This window comes from Pongo abelii, chromosome 4 (genome assembly GCF_028885655.2).
Source record: "Pongo abelii isolate AG06213 chromosome 4, NHGRI_mPonAbe1-v2.0_pri, whole genome shotgun sequence".
NCBI classification, from domain to species: Eukaryota; Metazoa; Chordata; class Mammalia; order Primates; family Hominidae; genus Pongo; species Pongo abelii.
The window spans coordinates 59,805,389-59,827,719 of NC_071989.2; the positions used below are offsets into that span (position 1 = coordinate 59,805,389).

Consider the following 22,331-nt stretch of genomic DNA (forward strand, 5'->3'; position numbering starts at 1 on the left):
AAAGTAGGTTGTTATGCTGCAATAAAATACGATCACAGAAGACGGAGATTAGTGCATTCTGGTAAACACTAGGGCAGAATTTTCAGTTGGCTGATGTAACCAGTATATCAAAATACACTATCCAGTGCACAGTATACCAAGTATTTGCACATACATAATTTCATTTGATTCTCAATGCCAGTCTGTATGAAAGGCAGAACAGGGCAGTTTATAATACAAATTCATACTTAGAGAAGTGTGCTGAGAGATGGTAAGTATTAAATAACATTTTCCCAAAACATGTAGTTTGGTGATAAAATCGTCTGTAATTCAATTCTGATTCCCGTTGCCTCTGGGGAAGTAGTGTTAGTATTTTTATGGAGCTTTCTTCACAGTCAACATTAATATGATAATGTTTTCCCCATTATTAAATTTTAATCCACATTTATTTGTACTAAGAGTTGTTGGTTAATATGCTTGACTTTTTAGGTAGACATCTTGTTTTATAACTTATGTGTCTGTTCTTCCTTTCCAACATTTATACCTGTTCTTGTTGGCACTGGAATAATTTTTAATAATAGATAGGAAAGTTGGCAGCTTTGTCCCTTTTCTCAAAATTGGTGAGCATGCCTCCAGTTGTTTTCAGAAAGGAAATTACTCTTTTTCTCATTTACCAAGCTTTTTTTTAAAAAAAATGAATATTAAATCTTTATCAAACTATTGTTTGGCATCTGTTGAGGTGTCATATCTACTTTTTCCTTTAAACAATAAAGTAACAAATTATATTAGCAAATAACTCAATGTTGAGCTATGAGAATTATGTGTTTTGTCATATACTTTAGCATTAAAGACCTTAAGTTGCTGAAGGAATTAAACAACTCTTTGAGCATTTGCTAGAACTTGCAAACAAATCTGTCTGAGCTTTTTAGGGATGGTTCTGGGGCAGTTGTTTTTCTGACATGATTATTATCTCTTCTGTTTTCCTATTTCTTAGTCATTTTAAAATATGTCTTCTTACTGAAAGTTTCTATGTTGGTGAAATGTCCAAACTTTTTAGCAAAAGTATAGTATTTGATCTGTAATTGTAAAAATCTTCCACGTCTCTGGTTATTTCTCCTGGCCCATTTTTATTGTTCATATTTGTTCTTGTTCTTCCCTCCGTTGGTTTGTCTTCCAAATAGTTTGCCCATTTAAAAGATTCTTTCAAATAGCTCTCTTTAATGTTGCATTCAATTTCTAAATGCAGTAATTTTGATACTATATTTATGAATTCTTTCTAATAATATACCTTAGGCTTCCCCTCCGCCTACTTTTCCTGGATTATTTGGATCAGTTATTAAGTAGTCATCTAAGTTTGAACATATGAAATTTTCTTTGCTCTATGAAAATATATCAGTATTATCCTCCAAAGCCAAGATTACATCATTCTAGCTTATGTCCCTAGGAACATATTTATCCTTTTATAATTGTGATCTGTTAATTAACTTGTGCCATCTATTGAAATTTATTTCATAGTTTTAGTGAAATGAAAATTTAGAGGGCCTTTGTTGAGTCAGCATACGTAATAGCATGTATATAAATGAAATACTAAATGATATGTTGACTGTTCATGATTAAGTGAAGAAATAGAGAGGCCTTGTGATTTACTTGTACTTCTTTGTGGATTTTATACTGAAGACAGTTTTTTTTTTTAATGTCAGAGAATGAATTACACAATAGTTGTGTATATTACAAGTCACAGGTTGGCTCTGCTATAATGGCAGAGTTCTTTAATTTTCTCTTTCCACTTTTAATTAGGAAGGCTTACCTACTGTTGGGAGTGGACTTTCTTATCCCTAGTAGCGGAATGAAGGGATACTTTCTGGATCCTCTAGCACCTGTGAGTCCAAAGAGTCTTGACCTACATGATATTAGGTATAGCTTGTGAATAAACCTCTTAAGTGAGAATTAGAATACTGTACAGTCTATATCAAATTATAGCCCCCAAAATATAATTGTTTTTATACCTAATAAACATTTATATTTTATAAGATATTGCAACTTTTTAATGACAATACTTTCCATATTTAAAAAAGCACATGGTATAGTGACAAAACATTGATTTTTGGATTCAGGCAGATTAAAGTTTTACCACTTACTAGTGTATAGTTAGTTAATTAATAGTATTTAATTTCTCTGAGTCTTAGTTTCCTAGTATTTAAAATAGGGATAATAATTGACTGCTATAGGGGATGAGGTGAAATTATGTAGAAAATTCAGCAAAAATATCCAGAATGTAACATGAAATCAATATAATTACTTTTTAGAGTTATAATTATTATTTATCTTAAGTTACATCAGTGAGGAATGGAATGACTTGACTTAAATGATGCTGTATTTGGAGCAGAATAAAAGCAACAGTTTAAGAAATACTTTTTGCACAGTTCTATTCATGTCTCCCGAAGTCCCAAGTGTTCATGGAAGTTCTGGTAATGCTTTGCATAGTGTTAGAGAAGTGAAGAGAAAATATCTTGCTGTTAACAGCTTTAACAAAGATCTGTAGGTCCTCTATAAAACATACACATTAAAAATCTAACTGTCCCCAGAGGTTTTCAGAAAAAAAAAGAGAGCTTAGAAGTCAAGATGGAGAATTCCAGTGAAGGAATTTGAGTTTGAAAACATTCATATATATATACACACACATATACGTGTATATATATTTTATTATACTTTAAGTTCTAGGGTACATGTGCACAACGTGCAGGTTTGTTACATATATATATACATGTGCCATGTTGGTGTGCTGCACCCATTAACTCATCATTTACATTAGGTATATCTCCTAATGCTATCCCTCCTCCCTCCCTCCACCCCACAACAGGCCCCAGTGTGTGATCTTCCCCTTCCTGTGTCCATGTGTTCTCATTGTTCAATTCCCACCTATGAGTGAGAACATACGGTGTTTGGTTTTTTGTCCTTGCAATAGTTTGCTGAGAATGATGATTTCCAGCTTCATCCATGTCCCTGCAAAGTACATGAACTCATCCTTTTTTATGGCTGCATGGTATTCCATGGTGTATATGTGCCACATTTTCTTAATCCAGTCTATCATTGATGGACATTTGGGTTGGTTCCAAGTCTTTGCTATTGTGAATAGTGCTGCAATAAACATACGTATGTGTGTGTCTTTATAACAGCATGATTTATAATCCTCTGGGTATATACCCAGTAATGGGATGGCTGGGTCAAGTGGTATTTCTAGTTCTAGGTCTCTAGAACCCTAGAACAGCATGATTTATAATCCTCTGGGTATATACCCAGTAATGGGATGGCTGGGTCAAGTGGTATTTCTAGTTCTAGATCACTAGAACTCTAGTGAGGAGTTGCCACACTATCTTCCACAATGGTTGAACTAGTTTACAGTCCCACCAACAGTGTAAAAGTGTTCTTATTCTCCACATCCTCTCCAGCACTTGATGTTTACTGACTTTTTAATGATCGCCATTCTAACTGGTGTGAGATGGTATCTCATTGTCGTTTTGATTTGCATTTCTCTGATGGCCAGTGATGATGAGCATTTTTTGATGTGTCTTTTGGCTGCATAAATGTCCTCTTCTGAGAAGTGTCTGTTCATATCCTTTGCTGACTTTTTGATGGGGTTGTTTGTTTTTTTCTTGTAAATTTGTTTGAGTTCTTTGTAGATTCTGGATATTAGCCCTTTGTCAGATGAGTAGATTGCAAACATTTTCTCCCATTCTGTAGGCTGCCTGTTCACTCTGATGGTAGTTTCTTTTGCTGTGCAGAAGCTCTTTAGTTTAATTAGATCCCATTTGTCAATTTTGGCTTTTGTTGCCATTGCTTTTGGTGTTTTAGACATGAAGGCCTTGCCCATGCCTATGTCCTGAATGGTATTGCCTAGGTTTTCTTCTAGGGTTTTTATGATTTTAGGTCTAACGTTTAAGTCTTTAATCCATCTTGAATTAATTTTTATATAAGGTGTAAGGAAGGGATCCAGTTTCAGCTTTCCACATATGGCTAGCCAATTTTCCCAGCACCGTTTGTTAAATAGGGAATCCTTTCCCCATTTCTCACTTTTGTCAGGTTTGTCAAAGATCAGATGGTTGTAGATGTGTGGTATTATTTCTGAGGGCTCTGTTCTGTTCTATTGGTCTATATCTCTGTTTTGGTACCAGTACCATACTGTTTTGGTTGCTGTAGCCTTATAGTATAGTTTGAAGTCAGGTAGTTTGATGCCTCCAGCTTTGTTCTTTTTGCTTAGGATTGACTTGGCAATGTGGGCTCTTTTTTGGTTCCATATGAACTTTAAAGTAGTTTTTTCCAGTTCTGTGAAGAAAGTCATTGGTAGCTTGATGGGAATGTCATTGAATCTATAAATTACCTTGGGCAGTATGGCTATTTTTACGATATTGATTCTTCCTATCCATGAGCATGGAATGTTCTTCCATTTGTTTGTATCCTCTTTTATTTCACTGAGCAGTGGTTTGTAGTTCTCCTTGAAGAGGTCCTTCACATCCCTTGTAAGTTGGATTCCTAGGTATTTTATTCTCTTTGAAGCAATTGTGAATGGGAGTTCACTCATGATTTGGCTCTCTGTTTGTCTGTTATTGGTGTATAAGAATGCTTGTGATTTTTGTACATTGATTTTGTATCCTGAGACTTTGCTGAAGTTGCTTATCAGCTTAAGGAGATTTTGGGCTGAGACGATGGGGTTTTCTAAATATACAGTCATGTCATCTGCAAACAGGGACAATTTGACTTCCTCTTTTCCTAATTGAATACCCTTTATTTCTTTCTCCTGCTTGATTGCCCTGGCCAGAACTTCCAACACTATGTTGAATAGGAGTGGTGAGAGAGGGCATCCCTGTCTTGTGCCAGTTTTCAAAGGGAATGCTTCCAGTTTTTGGCCATTCAGTATGATATTGGCTGTGGGTTTGTCATAAATAGCTATTATTATTTTGAGATACGTCCCATTCTTATTCTGTCACTGACTCATTCTATTACTTTAAGTCCTTTCTTTAACCCTTTTTACGCTCCACATTCTCCTCTAAACAAGTATGTTATTTTTACAAATGTCAAAATAATTTGAGGAAGATTTAGAAGTAATTAAGCAACAACAAAAAGCCAACAGAGTGGATTCATACAGATGGGATGATCATCAAAGATGATGAGCAAACCTCTCATTTTATAGCTAAAACTGTGGCTTATGCTAAAGGAGATCAATAGCTATTTGGCAGTAGTGTCTAGATTTTTCTAAATCTTAAAATATTTAATTGTCAAATAAAGATTGAATATAGTCAAGGTATACAATGTGATGATTTGATACATGTATACATGTGTAGTGATTACCACGATCAAATTAATTAACATATCCATCACCACCCGTGTTATACATTAGGTCCCAGAACTTGTTCATTTTATAGCTTTAACTGAAAGTTTGTACCCTTTAGCTAACATCGTGCTGTGTCCCCCAACCCCTGGCCACCATTGTTCTTATTCTCTGCTTATACTGGTTCAACTTACTTAGATTCCGTATAGAAGTGAAATCATGCAGTATTTATCTTTCCGTGTTGTCTGGCTTATTTCACTTGGCATAACGTCCTCCATGTTCATCCATGTTGTTGCATATGGCAGGATTTCATTCATTTTCAGTTGCTGAATGTAATATTCTGTTGTATGTATGTACCTCAGTTTCTTTATGCAACCATCCATTGATGAACACTTAAGTTGTTTCCACTTCTTAGCTGTTGTGAATAATGCCACAATGAACATGGTGGTGGAGATATTGCTTGAAGAGCCTGGTTCCATTTCCTCTGGATCTCAAAAGGATTGCTTAAAATGGGTAAAGTAGAAGAAATAGATAAATTCCTAGAGACATGCAACCTATCAAGACTGAATCATAAAAAAAAACAGGCCAATAATCAGTAAGGAGATCAAATTAGTAATCAAAAATATTCCAAAAAGAGAACAGAGTGCTTTGAATTCAGAGTGAAGTGAATTCTTTCAAATAATTGAACCAGTTTCTAGATTTGATGTGCTTTCTTTCCTGTTCTATGTTTCTGATCATAAATTGGGTCTATCTCTGTGATCTGATCTGGCCTATTATGTAATAATGGCAATTTAATAAATAATGTCATAAAACCTGGAAACATTTTTATTTGGGGTAAATTAAGCCAAAATAAGAAATTACATGTGTTCTAATGCCTAAACAGTAATCAAAATACAAACTATACAAAATCTTTCAGAAAATGATATGTTTGAAGGCATAATGCTGTCTAGCCTATACAACTTATAGTCACCAAATTATATTCTCTTGAATCAAATCTCACTGTCTTCCAGTGTTGACACTTTACGTAAGCCATTTTGATAGAAAATCCTTTCTATTTAGTTATTCACTCCCCTGTTTTCTTAAACATAATGTCTTAATTTACTTGCCTCTTGGTGTTTTAGTAAAATCTTCGTCATTCCATGATACTGTGAAATTGCATGATGCTATATCCACCTTATGGATTCTTCTGGATCTTCCCTTCTACTTGGTGGCCAGCTTTTGTTTCTGTTGTTCTAATGCTGCCTTCTAATACTCTTTTTCTTCTAAATGTTAGCTCCAGGGAATCCATTGTGCACAGGGAAAACAGATAATTAGGTTTTATATTAAGTAGCAACCGATTTCAAATCAGTGAGACTCTGAGTGAGGGTTTAAGACATAATAAAAAAAAATTGACTCTAATAGGCGTTTTTGATACTTACTGAAAGTATGAGGTTACTGGCAGAAGAGACTCTAGATAAGTGATCAAAGTCTCAACTAATGAGATAATAATTAAGTTTATATTAAACCTGTTTCTTAATCTGTGGTCCCACTCGATAAGCATGAAAACCTCACATGCTCCATGAAAATATTGGAAAACTAAATAAAGCAAAATTTGTGATTGCACTAATCCAAATAATGAGGCAAACATCTTTTGTCTCAAATCTAATTCATATCCACTCCTGCTTAGCTCCCTGACTGTTAAAGCCTTAGGTCTGTTGAGAATCTTTTGCAGCCAACCTGTACATACAGATCACTATCATTCACTCATTACTTGAGGCTAAGAATGCTACAGATGTTTCTTTGGAAATAGTGACTTAGAGATGTATTAATTAAAAATTGTGTTCTCATTGTACTGACACAATATTATGAAAACTGGGCTCAAAAATATCTTTTAATGTGCATTCCCTGCGTCATAAGAACAACTAATTTCTCCTAGCAGAAATTGATCCATGCTTCTATTATATGTTCGTGATATTTTATACTATTTAGTAGGTCATTGATGGGTGCATTATAGGACCATTATTAATGAATTGATGAAGTGTGGGTCAAAAAGCTCTTCTGAGAGATGCCCTGCAATCATCAATGAGCAAAGAAAAATAAATACCTAAGAATTGTATTACCATATACTTGGAGACCTGTATTCATTAGGGAAAGAGTGCTAAACTCATAAAAATGTTATTTTTTAAAGAGGAAACAAATAGTGAATAAGAAATTTAAGGACCCTGTGGACTAATTTAGTATTTTGTGCACTCAACTTGTATAATGCATGTAGCTAATTTAATTCATGGAAGAATGATAATTGTGAGACTTTATCAATTTAAAAATATGCGTTAGAGCAATATGGAAGGTATGATTTACAACAAAGTCTTCAGCTCAGATTTTTGAATGATTTGATAATGAATCTTTCCTTATTTTTATTTTTTATTTTAGAGATGGGGGTTTCACCATGTTGGCCAGGCTGGTATCAAACTCCTGACCTCGAGTGACCCGCCTGTCTAGGCCTCCCAAAGAGCTAGGACTACAGATGTGAGCCACTGCGCCCAGCCCACTAATAATTTTTTTTTTTTTTTATTGCAACAAATGCTCTTCTTCAGTTTTCTCTCTCCACTCACAATCCTGCTTCCTATAGTAGATGCTGATATTGGGAAGGACCGTGCCCAGTGAGTTAAGGCACCCAGTTGCATCCAAATGATTCATTGCCGTAAGGGATATTAGAGATGTACCTGGATAGTCTCTATTCAAAATCTGTATTTCACCAGGAGATACAAATGTCTTTAAAGAGACTATTTACAATTACTTCACACATAAATCTGCAATTTACTTATCATATTTTTTTAGTTTAATCAAACAGTAGTGTGTGCTTTATGAGAGTTGGAACTAAAGTGATGTGCATATAAATTAGCTATTATTTTTGTAAAGGATGTATTTTTTAAACTTATGCCTTTCATTATCTTTTTTTTTTTTTTTTTTGCAGATAATACATATGTGTCAAGTTCAGAGAATGATGAAGATGTGCTAGTTACTACAGAGCCAATACCAGTAATTTTTCATAGAATAGCAACAGGTAATAGTAGTATTATTTTTCATAATAGGTTAATTTTTAAAATTGCATTATCCTTTTTTGTTTGTTTGTTGCATTTAGCCAGTAACAGATATTTATCTTCCATATCTATAAATCCAGTCTCCATACAAATTTTCTATCTAAAGTACATTTTTTAACAATTTTGTAAATGCATAAATTTAAAGTAGTTGTAAAAAAATTCTGTGTAAATGTATTATGCTGACATTGCTGTTGTAAAAATATTTTCCTACATAGTGACAGACTGAATATTTTAAAACCACACTTACAGCAATGAAGATACCATGAAATATAGAGTGAGAGCTGAAGGAATTTGTAAAGTGGTGGTTTAGTTTAATCACATCTTTCTGCACAGTGAAAAATCAGAATAGCTTGCGTATTGTGTAACTCCTCAACATTACATGATTTCAAAATATCCCTTAATTCTTTTTCAGAGGAGATGGAATCACCTGAAGGGTGGTTTTATACCAAAACTTATGATTGCTTGGTAAATAGCATACTAAGTACCATAATTTTTTTAAATTATAACTTTCTTTCAGAATTAAGAAAAACAAATGACATTAACTGTTGCTTATCCATAAAATCCAAATTACAAAAGGAAAATGGGGAGGTATGTAAATTATATTTTTTATTTTCTTGAAACAGTATAGATATATTTAAAATTTACTGGGTATTTGTAGTTAATAGCATCATTAGTGAGACTAAAATGGTATATGGTGAATGAAACTCAAGCTAATGGCTCTGGGGTGTTTGGTATGGTAGGAAGTGGCCTAAAATTAACTCTGAGAAGAAAGTTCCCTTTAAAATCATAGAAAGAAATGTCTGGTTTAAATCTAAATAAAATGTATATAAAGCTTAATTTATTCTGTACTCTTTCTCAAACACTGTAATTAGCTGAGGAACATTATGTAACTGATTTGTAACTGCACATGGCTATACGTAATTTTGATGGGATCCTTAAAATTTTAAAAGATGATTTCTTTAGCCAAAGGAACACTGAGGTTGTACATAGTCTTATTTTCTGTCAGTATTTAAAAACACAAACTCATCTTTTCTCTCAATTTCCAAAGACTTTACTTGAATCTATAAATAAATATCAGGATATTAAACAAACAGAATGAGTGCAATGGGACCAGCAATTCTTTGCTTTCAAAATTATGCATTTGATCCAACCCTCCTCTTCCTGTTAGTGTTGCACCATTCATTGTTCCTTTCTTTATCCACATTGAGAATTATTGGTTGAACAAAAGGATTGCTGAAACCAGAAATGGTTAGAATTTTATAAAACCCAAATTTCCTTTTGCATATTTTTTTGTTTGTTTTCCTTAAGAATTTGAAATTCAGTGTAGAAGTTTAGGGATGGTTACAAAACACTGAATGAATGGATTCCTGTGTCCAAATACCTACATTTCTCCTGTGTTAATAGGGCCAGTGATAGGAATACCCCCATGAATTTTCATTGTTTGTACTTCAGACACATGGCAGATGTGGCTCAGTTAATTAGAAACTCAGACTTCAAGTTGAAGCATATTAAATTAAATACCCTTTTGAAATCTGAATTCTGAAACAAATAATTTCTGTATATCAAAAGTTCTCATGTGTTTCATATTTATTTTTATAATTTGATTATATATTATTGCATTTAAAGTTTCTTTTTTTTCATACCATTGTTTAGAGTTGGCAGGGTAAGTGAGAACAGCCTGGGACAAATAATGCTGAGGAGCTTTTTAATAAAATTGAATTAGTATAAGCTTGCCAAATGTTTTATCAGAGCAAAACTGAAGGTATAATTGATTATACATAAGTTTTTAATATACATCAAATATTGAATTGTGCATTTCCTGTAAAATCAGTGAAAGAGAACTTTTAAAACAGATGTGCTGCTGAATACACTCACAAAGCCATTTGTCTCCCACTACCTTTTGTTTTGGGGTTTTACTGCACCAAGAATGTTTTATATACAAAATCCATAATATATGCTCAAGACCTGCCTATTATACTCACTTGATATTTTAGAAAGGTAAAATAATTTGACCATTAAATTGTTTTGTTACTTTATTATTTTAAGGAGTCAAGACAGAATAGTACAGTGGAGGAAGATTCTGAAGGTGACAATGATTCCGAAGAATTTTATTACGGAGGGCAGGTAAGGTCTTCCAAATACTTAGTCTTAAAGTTCTAATAGCCATGTTGTCCTAGTGGTAATCTGTGCCTGAGAGTTAAGGGACCTGTGTGTTGTTCAGGGTTCTGTAACTAACTAGAAAATCTATGTAATTTATCTTTGCATATTTTTAACCTATTTTTAGAAATTAAGGTTCCCCTGCAGTCCTTTCAATTATAATCATTTATTTACATTGAAGTCATCTTAATTCATTACAGAGATTTTGCAGATAGTATTCTATTATGCTTTTGACTTGAATTTCTTAAGCATGTTGTGTTCAGTCACTATTCTGAGATAATGACACTTGTAATAAAAGTGTATATTGTTAGTTTTAAATAGAAGCTGGTTAACCTTTATTAAATTTGATGGGCCCAAATTACTGAGCATCTTCATCATTTGTTTATTTGTATTCACTGCCATTGAATTCTTGGTGTTGAAAAATTGTTATGAAGACTCATCATAATTTAAATATATGAGAATAGCCTAGCCACATATATAAAAGAACTCATCAGAATTTTTGAGGGTAATGTTAAAATTTAAAACTGAGCAATTGATTTTAGGGTGTGGCTGTATAATATGTGGTTCTGTTTCTATAAACTCCTTGAGCAAATGTGCTTTATAAGTTGGATAGTATAATGGGAGGGTAATATGTTAAAGAAGGACATTAAAGCCAAAATTATGTAAAAGAATGCAAGTAAATTTATTTATTCAGAATGAAAAATTAGTAATTTGTCAATCAAGCATGTGCAAGGCTACAGAGAGATAGATATAATAAAACGGGCTTTCCTCTCTACAGGAATGTCTTTCTAGCAATGAGATAGTTTTCCCAATGAAATGATTCCTTTACCAGTATAACATTTTAACATTATGCAAAATCATTCCTGTTTGATTTTTGTTTACACAACTAATTCTTACAGAGGGGAAGTAAATGCTTTTCTTCAGTCTTGATGTTCATTCTAGAAGTTTTTTAGATTATCTGCCAGACACTTACTTCACTAGTTTTTTACATTTGCTTTTTCTTTGTATTAATATAAACTAACTTTAAGTTCTAACCATAATCAATTTTTCTAGTTATATGTGAACCTAAGGATATTAGTGAATATATTCCTTTAATGAAGCTAAAAATGCCCATGGCAAAACGCACAGGGAGACCTGTCTCAAAAGGTTGCTTAAGTTTTTGATTCTCTTCACTTCTGAGACACTTTTAAATTATCCCTTTTCATTAGGTGAACTATGATGGGGAACTGCACAAGCACCCACAACTGGAAGCTGATTTGTCAGCAGTTAGAGAGATATATGGGCCACATGCAGTTTCTCTCAGGTAAATAAGTATCACTGGTGAATAAAATTAAAGTTTTATGGTAAGTCATTGAAATTTACTTTCGGAGTAATTTAAATTAAAGGAAAATTTGGGGTTTTAATTGTATTTTAAAGTGTTTTAGAAAGAGTCTACTGTTTATCCTTATACAGAATGACATATTTATGGCTATTTTTTTGATACATGTGGTTTAAGATTACATTGATTGCATTAAAAATTATTTTGGAGAGTTAGTTTGAAGACGTATCAATCTTAAGTAGTGTCATAATTAATTCCTAGAATAGATTTGGCCAGCTGGGCCCATGCTGTTATCGTAAATCATGGCCACATGCTTGTGAAGGATAAAAGTAAATGATGCCTACCCACTGGTATCCAAATTACATTGTCATCTGGTCCCTAAAAAAAAAAAAGGGTGTAACTTTGCACAGTGCTTGTTTGAATGATAATGTATTTTATTCTGTAGTTACCTAATATATTATTCGGTGATAAATTTACACATCATTTTTATTGCTTTTAATAATTCAGAAGACCCCACCATCCTTACTTTTCTTTTTTCTCCTTAATGTAAGAAAAAGCTTTTTCTGCCACCATAATAGTTTCCAGGAGTCAGCTCTGGTTATTTCAGATTTCCACTCTTTGCCTACAGTGTAGTCTCGAAGTCTCCATGGAATTCCAGACCCCTTTCGTAGCCTGACCTCAGTCTGGCCCCTTTATGCACCCAGACCACCCAGATATGTCATATTCCGTCTTCACGTTGGGCATTTGCATAAGCAGTTCTTTGATCAAGGAATGCGTCTCTTCAAATCCCACTGCTGTCTCTATTTAAGCCCCAGTCCATGGGTCAGCTTCTCTCTGAGCCTTCTTGGAATCTCCAGTGCAGATAAGTTACTCTGTTCTCTGGACTTCCATCACATTTGGCTCTTACCTTGTGTTATTCGTCTCATGTCTTTTAATTATTTGGCTTACGTCTCCCCCTCTAGACTGAATTCAGTGAATGGTTGGGCGGTGCTTTTTCTTGTTCGTTTTGTTTTGGTTTGGTTTTTAATTCTTCATGTATTCTGGTACCATCATGGGACATGCATGAAATATAGGCTGCCGGCTTCCTGATTGTTTTCAGTGGCACCATCTGAAAAAAGACATTCACATTATCTGGTTGTAACTTCTTCAATGGACATATGCATATTTTGAGAGGGCGAACAAATAATTTTAATTGGGAAGTACAGCACAGCTGTAATTTATAATTGCCAAACATTTTATTTTAACTGCAGAAACAGAAACTCCCTACCATCTGCAGCCTAAGATAAACTGGGATTCTGTACCCAGACTGTCTCTGTTCTATTCATGAAGGTATATTAGGCTACAATTGAGTGAAAGTGTTGGGATTATATTTGGAAAAGCAAGTCTTCTCTTTGCAAACTTCAAAGTTTTAGCAAATTAGCTGCAATAATTTCACATTGATCTCTGTTATGGCTCCAGATTAGGTAATATGCATATTTATAAGTGTTATAGAATGAATATATGAAGAAGGCAATTGGGACTATCAATACATAGTCCAAAACAATGGCTGTGTTTTTTTCCCTTTTTTTTTTTTTAACAGTAATTGAACTTTGCTTGAAAGCTTAAAACTTTAATTTTAAGCACAATAATCTACATCTCTATATACACCAAAATATGTCTATGGGATATAACTAACAATCATAATACAACATAGACTTCAACTTCTTTTAATTTGAAATATATATTTTGGTTGCTGGGCGCGGTGGCTTACACCTGTAATCCTAGCACTTTGGGAGGCTGAGGCGGGCAGATCCCCTGAGGTTGGGAGTTCAAGACCAGCCTGACCAACATGGAGAAACCCCATCTCTACTAACAATACAAAATTAGCCGGGCATGGTGACAGGTGCCTGTAAACCCAGCTACTCGAGAAGGCTGAGGCAGAAGAATTGCTTGAACTCAGGGGGCGGAGGTTGCAGTGAGCCGAGATCATGGCATTGCACTCCAGCCTGGGCAACAAGAGCGAAACTCCGTCTCAAAAAAAAAAAAAAAAAAAAAAAAAAAAAGGAAATATTTTTGTTTAGTGGACAACTTTAGCACATGTTGATTTCTTTTATAGTTAAATATTTTTCTAAAACATCTTTCCATGCTGTCTAGGCCCCAGTCATATTGCCATGTATAGATGAAGGTCTTTTTTTATTTCTTCACCAAGCGTTTGTTAAGTACCTATGATGGTCTGTATTAGTATTTTTTATTATTAATTAAGTTAGTGATAATTGTTAGCTGCTGAAATTAGATTAAAAAATGTTTGGAAATTAAGTCAAATGAAGTATCTAAAGTCATGTCAGTGTTTTGAATTTTTTCCCCTTACCCTTTTCACTTGTAATAGTTTTGATCCAGTTTAAATCTTAATGAATGTAAGCCATGTTCCTGCCTGCTCTAGATTTTCTCTAGCTGTAGAGGATATTTCCAAAATAAATAACTTTCTAGAGTCTTCATGGTACAAAGGTGAATCACAGCAGGACTAGTTTGATTTACTTAAATGGAAATGAATTTACTGTCTAGTCTCAAATACTTAGGCTTGGATTCAAGGGAAAAGAGGTGGGTAGTTAGGCAGAAGGTCTTGAAATCATCTTCCTTGCAAAGTTCTAAGTCTGTTGAAAACAGACTGTTCTAATTAGCTGTTCTTTTACCTAATTGGGGCTTACAAGAACTTAATGAAGTTTGAAGAGCAAAAGTAACTCGATATGCACAACAGGCTATTAGGAGTAATTTTTTTTTTTTTTAAAGCAACGTCTAATGAGAAAGGCAGCTAACCACATCTAAGTTCTATGAGATTGCCTAGGCAAAATCCTGAGGTTGTTGAGGCAAAATCCTCTTAAAGAAGACTGAAAGAAGGTGTAGAAAAAGTGAGTGATGATAGATATATTACTTAAGTAGGTAATGACAATTCTACCTCACCATACTATCCAAAAGCCTACTACTGGCTGTTGAATCATACATGTAAACATTGATGATAATTCTGATTTATAGACTTTTGTATAGGAAGTGAGTTAGATCTTGGGGCAACATGAAACTTTGTGATCAGTCTGAATAAGTCTCATCTTGAATCATTCAATAAAACGCATTTTATGTTTTTCATTGTAAATGTACCTCCCTATATAATTATGAAAATAAAATTGATCAGTGTCATTGGAAAATAAATTGAAATTAGTATTTTTAGAAAGGGAATTACAGATCAGGAAATTCATATTTGTTTAGGAAAGAAATGATTCTGATAGTTTCGTTGTGAAATTTAAAACTTCCATTTAATATAAAATATTCTTTGCCGTATGATCATACCATCTTTCATTTAGAAAATTTAAGTCATATGAGTAATAGTGTAACCTTTTTATTGTGAGTAATGCTTAATGTAGGCTGGAAGCTTCTAAAATTGTGACTGTTCTATTGTGACTGTTCTATTGTGATTAGTCAACTGTTGTGACTATTTCGATCACTTTTGTGCACAGACAATTGTAATTGGGCCTTTTGAGGGTAACGTTTGGGAAACGAGCATTCTGAGGGTTTGGGGTGGCTTGAGGAACCTATATCACATTACTCATACCCACCAAACATATATCTCCTTTAAAAAAGAAAAATGGTAAATGAAAGGAAAGAAAAAAGTGCATACCTCAGAATGCACTGCTTTAAATTCTCTGGATTTCTGAATTCTCATTTGTAGTGGCGAGTAGGACTGCTTACATATCTTCTGGTTCTCCTGTTCTGGTCTTATGGTAGGATTGTATTTCCTTGCACTCTTTAGTGTTAGGCATGGATATATTACTAATTTTGGCCAGTCATATGTGAGCTAAGTGCTAGTGTGTTAGTTCCCATGTCCCCTCAGCTCTGCTTCTTTGGGCCCCTTAGTGACGACAGTGAGCTGCCCCTCCCTAACCCCCAATTCTATATTAACAATAAGGTAGGAGTGAGATATAAATCTTTTTTCATTTTGAGCCACTGAGATTTTGAGAATGCTTATTACCACAACATACCTTAGCCTACATAGATGTATATCATTCATCAAAAAAAGATCTTGGATTGAATATTTTGTAATCTCCTTTCTAGCGTATTGAGTTTTCACCCTCTGCCTCCAAGCCAAAGAATAAAAACAGTCTGACTCTGAAAATCGGGGAAGTGATGACAGGAGGCACAGAGGGGAAAGAAAGGAGAGAGCATTTTCCCAAAACATGGGGACATAATCTAGATGTAAGCTTCAGGTGCTCAGATCCTAGACGCTAACCACTACTCCCAACGCAAGGGCTTTCTCCTAGCAAAACTGAGGATTTTTAAGCTGACTGCAGAGTTGTAGCAGTTGTTTATACTGTACCTCTTATGCACAATTTTACATGAGCTTCCTTTCTCATCTGGATCTAATTTTAAAATTTTTCTCAGCCCTGTTGTTCTTTAGAGAAATTTATAGCTACCTTGGATAGTCTTGCAAATGCTTTAATCTGCCAGAATTTCTTCCTGACTACTGAGTTTGCATATTTCTTGGCCCATTCACAAACATCTCTCCCACGCTGGGCAAAAACCACACATTGAGTAGGCATGCAGAGATAGACATGCAAGCTGTTGAGTTTCAGATGACATGGGAAGGTGTATGTATCTTCACAAAATAATCTGTCTTCTCAAAATATAACCATCCAGTTGTTGAAAGAAGAAATAAACAAGTAGCAATAGAGGCCTACTTCCTAGGAACATGTGGTAGAGTTGTATGCATGCACGTATGTGTATATACATATCTATATATGTGTGTGTGTGTGTGTGTGTTCCCTCACAGTTAATAAGGGAAGGCTAGATATCTGAAATATATTTTCATAACCAACACAATGACTGCTGATTTTGATCAGGTTGCATTATAAAACATCATAACAGTGTAATGAATAAGCTGAAGTTTTATAGACAAAGGAGGACCAACATAGATGCTCCAACATTTAATATATTGTAAGTGTGTATGTGAGTGTCTCATGAGTGAGGATATTGTCTTGAGTAGTTCCATTAAAAATAGGAGAACAAATTGCTAAGAATTCTAACACAGTGGCTCAAAGTCCATATTCATTGAAAAAAAATCTTTATACATATATGCTTAAATGAACTAAGTCACATTTAAATATCCAAAATCAAATTAACAGATTTCAAGAATTGTAGATTAAAATAGTAGCTCACCCTGAATTTAATGTGTCACTACATGTCGGGAAAGAACATTTGTGGAGGCATTCTTTTCAGACCAGAATGAAGCAATTTCATTAGATCATTTCTGTATTGTTTCCCTCATGTTAAAAAAATTCGAATTCATCAATTTGATGTGATCTTTTCACAGTGAATAAATATAGGCAACGCATGAAATTATTTTGAGTTATTATGTACCGAATACTGCATTCAGGACACAATCAGATATCTAGCTTCACAATTCAAGTTGTAGTCATATTTCAAGCATTCAACTTGATTCTGCATTTGCTATTCATGAGATCCTGGGCCACTGAAAGTTATTCAGATATAGAAGCAATCCTGATGATTGGGTCGCTGCATCTGGACAAACTGTAATCATGCTTTGTAATCTCTCAGTGGGAAATATGAAATTACTGGCATTATATAAAAAGGGCATCACAACGGAAATGGGTTTGCATATACACAGCGTCATTTGTGAATTCTTTGAAATCTGGCATACAAAGAAAAAAGTATAACTATTTATAGATCTACACCTGCAGAATCCAGTTAATTGCAAACCTTTAGGGCCTCTGCCTCCTTAAAATTCTTTATTCATGCTCTGGTGAAGAAGAGGAACACTTGCCCCCTTCATTTCCTTTTTTTGGAGTGTTAGAAATTGGGAAGATACTTTTAACCAAAACGTCATTTAAGAAGTCATATACAAAATACTTAGAAATTCACATGTAAGAGGTTTTAAAAGCATATATGCACATTCTGATTATTCCTTTATGGTAAATTCTGTTGAAGTAATCTGAAAAACTATTTATGGAGAAAACAGTTGTAGATAAGGGTTGTACTGATTTTTTTTTTTTTTTAATCTTACTGCCTGTAAACATACCAGCGTTTTGCCAATGTAAATAAGTCCAAAAGAAAAAAAAAGTTGTTTCCCTCCCATAAAATTGGCAAAGATGGGAGAAAAAAAATGTCTGATGATGATGAGAATGTAGGAAAAGGTCATTGTGATAACCTGGCTGGTGTAATTATAAGTTGTTATAACCATTTAAAAGAGTAATTAAACAACATACATCAAGAATCCCAAATATGGTTATAATGTTTATTTAACCCAGTAATTCAAGAAGTGATTCTACGAGAAGACAGATGCACATAGATTTTTTTATCCAGTTGCTGTTTACCAATATTTATAGTGTAAAAAAATAAAAAGGAACTAAATATTTTATTATACAATTATGTATAAAATTGTAAAATTTTACATTATAAAACTTTATATTATACAAAATTCATAATTTTATATTATATTATATTATATATCATAAAATTATGTATTGTATTATATAAAATATAATGCAATATGGGAAAAACAGCTGATGATAGTAGAAGTGAAAGAACAGAACCACAATCTTTATATATTACACTGTATAATTTTTGTATACATGGAAGAGTGGAATGAGAGATAAGCAAAAAGAATTATCTCCATATGGTGATAAGACAGATTATTTTTGTGCATTTTAAAATTTCTCACATTTTATATAATGAGCCTGTATTACCTTTTTAATCAGAAAAAGTAGGCATGTGTTTTTAGAAAATGCATAACATTTTTCATAAAATAAGTTTTACACACAATTTAGAGTTGATATATAAGTACTGTTTTTACTCTTGATTTTCCTGTTTCTATTTTCTTAAAAATATCATTTTAGCTTCCATGCTTTTTTGGTAATCTGCTTGTCGGTATATTTGCAACATTTACCCCAGGATATGAATATTTTTGTATCGACGCCTTCACTAATGGGTAATTTTTTCTCCTATCAACATGCTATAGTTTACTTAACTATTTCCTTATTATTCTATATCTATTTTCTCAATTTCTGCTCTTACACACATGGCTGTAGGTAAGACTTTGAATATATTTGTTATTATTTTCTTAGGATTAACTTCTGTGAGCAAAGTGTGGTTGTAGACAGGGCCCCTTCACACTCCTGAAACTTTTCTTGAACATCATTCATCGTCTTTCCTCATCATTCAGTTTAGTGGCTCTTTCTTTTTACATGCCTTACAATTTTATTTATTAAATGTTTGCCAGTGTTCAGGGTCATTCAAATTATGACCATTGGGCTGTGAGGTTTGTTTTGAACAGATCTGTGAACTATAAATGGTTTTGCTTTTTAAAAGGGTTGGAGAAAGAGAGAAAGAGAGAGAGAGAGAAAGAGAGAAGGAAAGAAGGAAAGAAGGAAAAAAGAGAAAGAAAGGAAGGAAGGAAGAAAGGAGGGAGGGAGGAAGGAAGGGAGAAAGAGGAAAGAAAGAAAGAAAAGAAAGAAAGAATGAAAGAAAGGAGAGAGAAAGAAAACGAAAGAAGGAAAGAAAGAGAAAGAAAGAAAAGAAAAGATGGATGCAGCAGAGACTGTATGTGGCCTGAAAATCTTAAAATATTTACTGTCTTCACCTTCACAGAAAATGTTTGCTGTACCCTGAACTAGAGGCAGAGATGAAAGTGTTCATTTGCTTGGCCCTTATTCTTGTCATACTTTCTGTATACTTTCATATTGACATTTGCACATAATCTTATCCTTTAAGATTAATGTTTATCATGTAGTACAGACATTATTGATGCTTTGACATTTTTTAAAAATTAATTCCTATGTAAATATTTATTCATTTATTTATGTAACCTATAAAAATATTACCATGAATAAAAAGTGCAATTTCCTTAAAAATGGAAATGTGCTCTCTCTCTGTCTCTCTATATATATCTATATATACACACACACATATATATACACATATATATTATGTATATATATTCATTTATTTATTTTTTGAGATGGAGTTTTGCTCTTGTTGCCCAAGCTGGAGTGCAATGACACGATCTCGGCTCACTGCAACCTCCACCTGCTGGGTTCAAGCAGTTCTCCTTCGTCAGCCTCCGGAGTAGCTGAGGCTATGGGCATTTGCCACCACGCCTGGCTAATTTTGTATTTTCAGTAGAGACGGGGTTTCACCATGTTGGTCAGGCTGGTCTCAAACTCCTGACCTCAAGTGATCCACCCACCTCGGCCTCCCAAAGTGCTGGGATTACAGGCGTGAGCCACTGTGCCTGACCAATGTTTTGATATATTTTTAAGGAGAGAACAGAGAAAGCACACAGGCTACCTTGTATTTGGATATGCTGACATTATTTTGGTCATAGATATCAAAAAGCAAACAAATCTCCCACATTCCTTTTCTCATTAAATTACATAAAACCATTTAATCAGTACAAATTTCTTCTCTGAACCCTATAAAAGGGATTATATTCTATTACTTGAATAGAAATTTTTATTTAGTGCCAGATACTGTGCTTTACACAATTTTTAAAATTTTATTTTTAATTGACACATAATAATTGCACAGGTTTGTGGTTTACAGTGTGATGTTTCAATACATGTATACATTGTGTAATGGTCAAATGATTGCGTTTAGCGTATCCATCACCACAAACATTGATCTTTTTTGTGGTGAGAACATCAAGAATCCTTTCTTCTGGTTAATTTGAAATATATATTATACTAATGTTTACCATAGTCATTCTACTGTGCTATAACTTATTTCTCCTATTGAACTGTGATTTTGTACCCATTGACCAATTTCTCCTCCTCATCATCTTTCCCTTTCTGCTTTCCAACCTCTGGTAATCTACTCTGTACTACAATGAGATCAGCTTTTTTTAGATTCTGCAAATGACTTACATCATGCAGTGTTTGTCTTTCTTTTCCTGGCTTACTTTACTTAACACAGTGTCTTCCAGGTTCATCCATGTTGCTGCAAATGACAGGATTTCCTTCATTTTTTATGGCTGAGCAGTATTTTATTGTGTGTATGTACCACATTTCATTATCCATTCATCTATTAATGGACACTTAGGTTAATTCTGCATCTTGGCTGTTGTGAATAGTGTTGCAGTATACATGGGGGCACAGATACCTCTTGGACAGACTGATTTCATTTCCTTTGGTTAAATATCCAATTGTGGAACTGCTGGGCCACATGGTGGTTCTATTTTTAATTTTTTGAGGAACCTTCATACGTTTTCCATAATGGCTATACCAATTTACATTCCCACCAGCAGTGCAAAAGGATTCCCTTTTCTCCACATCCACATCAGCATTTGTTATTTTTTAATCTTTTTTGCTAACAGCCATTCTAATTGGAGTGAAGTGATATCTCACTGTGGTTTTGATTTGCATTGCCCTCATGATTAGTGATACTGAATATTTTTTTCATGTACCTGTTGGCCATTTGTATGTCTTTTGAGAAATGCACATTCGGGTCTTTTGCCTTTTATTTTTATTTTTATTTTTATTTTTGAGACAGTCTTACTCTGTCACCCAGGCTGGAGTGCAGTAGTGCGATCTTGGCTCACTGCAACCTCTGCCGACTGGGTTCAAGCGATTCTCGTGCCTCAGCCTCCCGAGTAGCTGGGACTACAGGCGTGTGCCACCACACCTGGCTAATTTTTTTGAATTTTTATTAGAGACGGGGTTTCACCATGTTGGCTGGGCTGGTCTCGAACTCCTGACCCAGTAGACCTGCCCGGCTTGGCCTCCCAAAATGCTGGGATTACAGGCATGAGCCACCACACCTGGACTTTTGCCCGTTTTAAAATCAGATTATTAGTTTGTCTGTTTGTCTTTGTTCTTGAACTGTTTGAGTTCCTTATATATTCTTGATATAAACCCCTTGTGAGATGCATGACTTGCAGTTATATTTTCACCCATTCTGTAGGTTGTCTCTTCACTGTGTTGATTGTTTCCTTTTTAGTTTGATGTAATCCCATTTGTCCATTTTTGCTTTTGTTATTAGTGCTTTTGAATTCTTATCCAAGAAATCCATGGCCAGACAAATGCCATGAAGCATTTTCCCTATGTTTTCTTCCAGTAATTTCATATTTTTGTGTCTTACATTTAAATCTTTAATCCACTTTAAGTTGATTTTTGTTTATGAAGATAGGGATCTAGTTTCATTTTTTTGCATGTGCATGGACAGTTTTCCCAGCACCATTTATTGAAGAGACTGCCCTTTCCTTACTTAAGGTGTGTTATTGGAGGCTTTGTTGAAAATCAGTTGGTTGTAAGCGTATGGATGTATTTCTGTGTTCTCTATTCTGTTTCATTGGTCTACATGTCTATTTTTACGCCGGTCCCATGCTGTTTTGGTTACTATAGCTTTGTAAGGTAGTGTGATGTCTCCAGCTTTGTTCTTTTTGCTCAGTGCCTGGCTATTTGGGGTCTTTTGTACTTTCATGTGAATTTTAGAA

General features: G+C 34.2%; 1 protein-coding gene across 6 annotated transcripts in view; it reads left to right on the top strand.

Moving 5' to 3' along the window:
- Nucleotides 1-22,331, top strand: part of PARP8 (poly(ADP-ribose) polymerase family member 8) — a 177,408-nt gene that overhangs the window by 88,371 nt on the left and 66,706 nt on the right. For all 6 annotated transcript variants that reach the window (XM_024246841.3, XM_054555263.2, XM_063724020.1 and 3 more), the window contains 4 exon segments: nt 8,259-8,348; nt 8,903-8,973; nt 10,432-10,509; nt 11,751-11,845. In XM_024246841.3, coding sequence (XP_024102609.2) covers nt 8,259-8,348; nt 8,903-8,973; nt 10,432-10,509; nt 11,751-11,845 — 334 coding nt within the window.